This window comes from Amblyomma maculatum, chromosome 5, assembly GCF_055883805.1.
Source record: "Amblyomma maculatum isolate TAMU_Amacu chromosome 5, ASM5588380v1, whole genome shotgun sequence".
NCBI classification, from domain to species: Eukaryota; Metazoa; Arthropoda; class Arachnida; order Ixodida; family Ixodidae; genus Amblyomma; species Amblyomma maculatum.
The window spans coordinates 36476082-36483965 of NC_139348.1; the positions used below are offsets into that span (position 1 = coordinate 36476082).

Genomic DNA, 7884 nt, shown 5'->3' on the forward strand with positions numbered 1-7884 from the left:
GGTAGACGGCGTCTGCAACACACTGTAATCGTGGACACGACATGCACTTGGCATAACTATGCAGCTTCCAGTGCCGCCTAGGTTGCGTGCAGAAACCGTCAAACCGTCAAACCGTCAAAAAAGCTGTTCAAAATTCTCCAGAGGCCCTCATCCACTATGAGGGCCTCTGAAATGCTACTTCGGGCAAAAAATCCAATGCAAGTAATTCATAGGAGGGATCTTTGTGAGTATTCGAGTCAAATTTGAAAGGTCTACGTGGAGCCAATAATTTGCAAATAATTTTAAAAAAGTGGTCCTGGCAACCCCTCGCAGCCGATTTTGGGCAGCACATCGCCGCGCGCAAGACTCCCCACTGACATCAGTGGGGATGCGTGGCAAGCCCGCTCATTGGACGTTCTCAAGTTAGGCAGGCGGAACGGGGCGTGGCGGGACGCCGTCGTGACTTGTCTTCTCTTTTTCTTGTGCGCCTGCGTGGGTTGAGTTGAGTGGGGAGAGGAGGAGCATCATTTTCGATCGCCCATATTTTGGGGCTAATGTTTGTTTTCCCACGGCCGGTCTCGAGGGAGAGCGCGCGCTCTTTGCAAGAGAAGCGCGCGCTCTCCCTCACTCTTTGCAAGAGAAGCGCGCGCTCTCCCTCGAGACCGGCCGTGGTTTTCCAGAGAGGATTGATGGAATATCTATTACTAGTGCGCGTTTAATAATTTTAGCAAATAACTTTTCATGGGCTCCTTAATGATAGCAGTTAAAGGTTGACCTACAGAGCTGTAATACTCTCTGTTCGGCTGTTATTCGAAACAGCAGTAAATAGCATTTTATGAGCAGTTTAAGTCGAATGAAATGAATGAAAATTAACTTAATAAACCTGGTGATATCTACTACAGATACCAACCGCCGTTTCTGACGTACTGCCCTTAGCCTGCGGGGCGTGTCTCTATAAATATTATAACTTCCTTGTTCTGTACGTCGTGTCCACGACATCAGACGCCTCTGCTGGGTATTCTTTAATTTGGAAATGGAGCTTTCAAATGAAGCAAAAAAAGAAAGAAAAACATTGCTGAAAAAGTTAGGCTCGACACATAAAAATTCACCCGCGACAGAAAGTAGTTCGTTAGGATTTTTATGGCTACCCGAATAAAAATCTAACCGTCGGAACAAATTGAAAGCACAAGAATTTTGATGTCTCTTGTTTGTTTGGTATTGTCAAATATTAAAAATTGATTTTATGTGCTGTTCAGCCGAGTAATGCATACGCCGCGTACCAATGTTTACAGACCTTATAAACGAAGCCGCGTACAATAGTCAGCAAGTGCAGTTTTTTTATATATACGCCGGTAACGCCGGCTACCGGTGGTAACGGATCAGCACATGTTAACCGTAAAAGGTGACGCTACGCACGCGCACCAACATATTATTTCTGGGCATCGCTTTTACAGAAGAAAATATACCAGTTTCGGAACTTTGCTCACAAAGGTTTATATACAGGGTGTCCCAGCTACCGTTGACCAAGATTTAAAAAAAAAAAAAATACATCTATATAAAGGATGTGCAAATACTCGAATAACTGAATACGTATCGATTAACAATTAAGGATGATCGAATATTCGATATGTTTTGTGTCAGGCTCAGTGCAGGTGCGTTAATTCGACCCCGTTAATTCGGAAATTCGAACAAGGTGTGCTGTCCGCGCCCATGCAAATCTGTGACGTCGAACGCTCTTTAATTTTGACAGGGGAAGGGGGGGGGGGGGAGAGGGGGGACGACCTGCGAACTCAACGATCGTCCAAATAGATCTTTCTGAACTTGAATTGCTTGGAACAGTGGTGTTCGTGCACCTTGGTGCGCGCTGTGTAGTAGGCGCAACGGAGATCGGCAATCCCCGATTGCAGAAATTAGCCCAGCACTATAGTTGCAGTTTCGCTTCTCTTTAATCCCGTCGATGCAGTCTGGACAGCGCACTGGCCAGTCGTACCGTTTCGGACGCTGTTTTGCGCGTCATTTAGTTTTATCTTATGATGGCGTCATGTCTTTCGGACGCCTGCACGCACTTCCTCCGCGCTTCAAGTACGCTGACCCGACGCGTTTTGAGGATGCTTCACTGCGCGCACGTGTGCGTGCGGTGAAGCATCTTTTAAATGCGACGGGGCCATTTGCGAAGAGGCACCACTGCTACTGCGTCGCGCTGCTAAAACAGCTGCGGAAGCACTGGTGATTCTGGTCGATATGACTGACAGTGTGCGCAAAACTGAGCACGTCACGAATTCGTGTAATATCGTCGCTGTAGATTAGTTTTCATCGAAACCTATAGTGTTTACCAGTAGATGAGATCACTATGATGATGCAAAAGGTTCGTGGCATTTCTTTAGGAACAATCTATAATTCGATACTACTTCCGGATGGTAATTTGAACATTTTTTTTTGTCGCGTGAAGGCGCTACGTATGTTTTATTATTAAGATATTGAGGGAAAAAAACGAGCATGATAGCAACTGTTATCACCCCGTTTCAAAGGGGACGCTCCTATATCCATCCATCTATCCATCCGCTGAACAAAGTTCAGTATTCGATTTATTCGATTTGATATTCGTTTTTTTTCTTGTTTATATTAAATATTTGAGTTAATGGTTTGCATTTGCACACCACGAAAAAAAAAAAAACCCCTATAAGTATTCGATCTTTTCTATTGAAGCGGATGTTGTTAGGAGCCATGTAAAGGACATACTGGTATTTTTTTCCCGTTCTGTCCATACTTGAATAATTAGCCCGACATTCATAGGCGTGCGCAGGTGTCTGCATGAGGGGGAAAGAAGTTTAAAATCCTAGTTTAAAATATTGTGCGCTTAAAAAGCAAAATGAGCTTCACAATGGATGCAAAATTGAAAATGACGCGACGACGCGCTTCTCACAACGTGAGTAAAGGTGGCAAGAAAGCAGTTCGTGGAACGCAACATCACCCCCCTCCCCCTGTGCGCGCGCTTATGCAGACATCAGAGAATTTTAGCATTATCCGGTCAGCCGAGGTACAGTACGCGTTGTCGTCGTTGCCAGGTTTGCCCAGCCACATTTGCCTTGTGGTCGCAGTTGCCATGGTTAACGTACAGCGGAGCTGTGTTTAACCATAGCCTCCTTTGGTTAACTAATAAACATTTAAATACTGCTTACTTTAAATATGAAAGTTATCGAGCGTCACGAAAATTGCCCGACCCATCCTGCTTCCGACAAGGTATACCTTTAGCGTAGCCCTCCTGATCTGGTGAATATGGTCCTAAATGCGCAGTGGGGTAATAAACGTTGCCAGGAACTGCTCACGACGTAGTTCTTACTACTTTGGTACTGGTTGCGAGATAAGAGTCAAAGACCGATAATTTCCGGCACGTCTAACGCTGCCGCTTATCTTCGAGCCAGCGTATCTGGCACTGTTTTACGGTGAGAGCGCTGTTCTTGCGGCGCATGTGGGCGCAAGGAGCGCGTTGTCACGTGGCGATTTTTAAACTTCGCGGGCTTTCGTTTCGCAGTATAGTAAGGCTGCACCGTCAGAAACACCTGGATTGGACCATTTTTGTGGAAGTCGACAACTTTTCTCTTCTTACTCAAGAGTTGAGCGATATTTAAAAAAAAAAAAATGTTCATTAGTTAATGTTTATGGATTCAAGTTGATGGAACGAAAAAAAAAAAATGCTCGTGGATACTTTACAAGACTCCAAGTAACATTCAGTTGACTTCAGTTCAGAAGAATGCTTCGTTTATTTTTTTTTTTTAAATCTTAGCCGATCATAGCTAAAGCATGGTAGAAGTACATAGACCTTGGCTAGAGCCACTAGAGCACCGTGCATACATACATGTTGCACCTTGCCAGTACTCACACATATGGGGCAGAAGTTTGAGGACTAAAGAGGTTGAATATAAATCGAGATCTGCCAGTGGGTGGAAGTGGATCTTTCTGTGAAAAAGGTAGCCACGGCTGGTTCAGGAAAGCTAGGGGTAATTAGAGGTGCATGCGACGGGAGGCCTTGGTCTTGCAGAGGATGTATGATGGTTTCTGTACAGAGGGTCCACACTTACCAGAACGGGTACTCTGGTGGGAATTTGTTCAGGTGTAAAAGTGGTTCCAGAGTGGGGCAGGTGAGATTATAGTTGAATAGTCAACTGGATCAGTTTCATCTAGACGAAGTCTGCTTGTGGTTGTGCGTGGATAGACTTCCATTTCAGTCGACCGGCAGGGCTGTCCTAGAAATGCCAGACTGCTAATGCTGCACTTTTTTCAGTGCAGCAGCCGCGGCTCAGCCGTCTCACGAGGCTATGCAACTTGAAAGAGGCAGCCTTTGTTGTTTGAAGTGCTGCTAGTGCTACAGTTGGAGTGTTCAAAATTCTCCGAAGCTGCATATGGGCTATTTGGGCAGTGCTGCATTACAAGGTTCTGGTTAAGTACGGTGATGTCACACAGCACTTTGTCGTGTTTGCATTTCGCCCACACTGAAATGCAGCTGCCATAGGTGGGACTCGATCCTGCTACCGTGGGCTCAGCAGTCCGACTCTATAGCATACCATGGCAGGGTGCACTGTTCGTATTGCCAGTTGATGCTATCTTGTATGCACGAAGCCCTCAAAAGACAGCACAGCTGATTTCAAGCAGTGATGCTGGTGTCATGATTAAATTAAGCACCCATTTTTTCCCTTTTATTGCAGCTTCAAGAAATAGGCAGTGGTTTTTTACTTATATCATGAAATCATTGGTTTATCAGAAAGCTAATGGCATATTTGAAACCGGCTACAAGACTAGATGGGGTTGCGGAGTTTTATTAAGGATCTTCAAAAATCAAAAAAATTTATTCAGTCTGCAGAGCATGATTAGGACATAAGTGTGCATCCGAAAGAAGGTAGCGAACTTTGAAAAAGTGTGAAAAGTTGGGTAAAATGTGTGCATAGGGTTCGGTAGCCATTTCAGAGTTCAATATTGTTTTTCTTCCTCTCACTAAAATAAATCCTTTCTTTTTTTCGTTTCTTCAGAATCAGAACGCATTTCATGTATGCCTGCAAGTTTTTTCAGTGAATTTCTCAGCACCCAGAGCAGCTAGAGCTACAATAAAACTGCGAGTTAAGTGAGTTGGTACATAATTAAACAAAAAATAGCGCAGCTACGGAGACAAGAGAGAAGAAAGTGCTGGGCCCCGTCTTCTTTCTTCTCTCTTGTCTCGTTGTTGCGCTGCTTTCTGTTTAATTAGAGCTACGATTCTTTTTGCAGTGTGAAAATATAAAAAATGTACTGCTGGGAGTAATTTTGTTTACTTACACTTCTGTATAGTTTTAATTTTTTCCATCAATCACCTTGCCATGAGCACCAAGTTCAGTGGGCTTCTAGACCTCTATTTTAGCTCATTTTTTGTAAAATGCTTATAGTGTCACACTCCTTGTGTTGTATGTATTCTTTGGCCATATATATGTAAAATAAATTTGCAGTGAGCAATTTTTTTTATTGCTTCAACAGACCATGGCAAGAGAGTTCTAATATCCTGGGAACTGGGCTTTGTGTAATTGAAATCTGCAAGGAAAGAAAAAGCTGATCATGTCTGTGCGATTTCCTAAAATTTGGTCTGTAAATAAAAAGTTAGTACTCATGTCCCCCTTCGTTTGCTTGCCTAGCCGCATTTGCTGTATGGACGTAGTCATTGTAGGTAGCATATTTACTGTACAGCAGTGTGCCAAAATCGGTGCTTTCAAGTGCATCATCACAAAGGAAGGAAAACAGCGGCCGAGGTATTGGGCTATTGTTGGTCCTAGCCTACCTGAAAGAAAGGGTCTTAAAGAAGAGATTTGCTCAGTGACAAGTATTTTCTTCGTGCAATCACTTGTATGTGAGGCATTGGTGATGTCTTCCTCACATTGTCACAGGTGCCAGTGATCCATGGGTTCCAGCCGAGAATGCGAAGGTCTGCAGCAAGCATTTCAAGCCAGAGGACTATGTTAAGGGTGCCAAGAGGTGCCTCCTGCTGCCCTATGCTGTGCCTTCCCAGTTCCAGCCGTCTGCTCAGCAGAAGCAGACCCAGTGTTGTAGGTTTCATCCGAGGAGGTGCCAACAGCTGGCACTAGAAGACTGTGGTTCCGCCGCCTTTGGCGTTCAGCCTAAGACTTGCACAGAGCCTGTCAGCGGCAGTGGACAGCAAGCAGGATCTCTGAGGGACAATTCTTTGGAGCATGATGATGACGGGCAGCAAACCACCGGTGTCAAATTTGGCTCTCATGTTGGGGTCGCGACCTTGCCGATGGTCATACGACCTCTCAGGGACAGTGCTTCAGAGTGCACATGTAAAGGCCAGCAAATCGCTGATGGTGAGGTTGGACCTTCCGTCAGGGTAATAACAATGCCAGGTATGGCCAACAGATCCCCGAGGGACACTATTACGGGGATGGATGGGCAAGGCCCAGTGTTGACCACGAATGCAGTGGAGGAGAGCAATGGGAGCAGAGGAAGTGATGTCAGCGATACGCCTTGCAGTGTGTCTATTGCGGCAGGGAACTGTGTGGAAGCTGTGCCAGTGGATGCCTTAGAGACATCGTCCGTTGCCTGCCAGACACACGTGTCAGGGCTGACAATAGCTGCATATGAGGAACAGATCAAGTTGCTGAAGAAAGAATGCAAGCACCTACGGGAAGAAGTGTGCGAACTGAGAAGACGTCAACTCTGCACGGAAGTGACACAGTGATGACTATGCTACTGCAGACGCTGTGGGTCAGTCTACCGATTGCATTTGATTTCGCTAAGCAAAGCACATTTGAAGACTTTTTTGAAGACAGCTTAGTTTTTACAGAATTAAAGTGCTTTATTACTGACTACAGTTGTGATGTGCTGACAATGTATCATTTGAGGTCATCCTTTAGTTTCAGTGTCAAGCTCTGGCAAAGAAACTGACATGGAGCCAAATATGCGTCAGTTTCTGACTTTTGACGTGAAGATAATCACTTAAACCTAAAGGAAAAATCTTTGTTATACTATTTGCGTTAGTCTGCATGCTGTCTTCCTGCCCCACCCCCTCAAAAAAAGCACGGTTAACAAATTTACTTAATTGGCAAACAAATTAAAGCATTCTCTCTCTTACCTGGTGCCCACCGTAGATACCAATAAATTCCCAGGGCTAAAAGTAATCTGAAGCAGGTTTCCTTTTTATGAGAATTTTGGACCCTCCTTAAAAAAAAAAAAAAAGGCACACCCCTATATACTAGTTTCTTTTCCATTTTTACCACATCTATTTATCGCTGTGAACTGTACAACAATCGGGCCATTTGCTGTCCCTTCACTATCAGCAGCTAGGCATTGCTTGTGCTGAGGTTGAGGAGTAGCAACCTTCTGTTCATGCTCTGCAGGTCTGTCACCTTTTGGCGTTCACTGCCTCCATGTTGGCAACAGAATTAAATGGTCCTAAATGGCACGACAGGTGTGCTACCCTCTCCCTGCCTGCACACTGCCTCCTTTCTGGCAGCTGGCCCATGGCAGACGGTAAAGTCACTGTGGGTTGCATGGCGAGATGTGTCGGAGGCTCCGACACCAAATGCTGTGCAGTATGTAAATACTTGTGCCTTGCTCTCTTGTTAACTCCTCCACAGTGTATCGGTGAAGCAAAGTGCCCACAGTACTCTGCAGTAGACTGTCATGCCTCTACTGTTTCCCCTCTTTGTAATAAGGAGGAACTAATAAAAAAAAAAGCATGTGTCAATCACCACAAGTTTTACTGCACTTGGAATGAGAAGCAAAAGCGGCATTGTGCCTAAATTCGTTCTTCGGCTGTGGGGCAGCATGGAGCTGTTAAAAGTTAGGAACAGATGTCAAGGTCAAAGATATGTCCCTTGGGTGTTCAGGCAGAAGAATTTGTCTCCTGCCTTAAAGCTATTTGTG

At 44.9% G+C, this 7884-nt stretch overlaps 1 protein-coding gene across 2 annotated transcripts in view; it reads left to right on the forward strand.

Annotated features, from left to right (window-relative positions):
• LOC146188034 (uncharacterized) overlaps nucleotides 1–6825 on the forward strand; it is a 51509-nt gene extending 44684 nt beyond the window's left edge. For both annotated transcript variants that reach the window (XM_084603612.1, XM_084603613.1), the window contains exon 3: nucleotides 5886–6825. In XM_084603612.1, coding sequence (XP_084459738.1) covers nucleotides 5886–6697 — 812 coding nt within the window. In that variant the 3' untranslated portion in view covers nucleotides 6698–6825. The remainder of the gene's footprint in view (nucleotides 1–5885) is intronic.
• Nucleotides 6826–7884: the final 1059 nt, after the last annotated feature.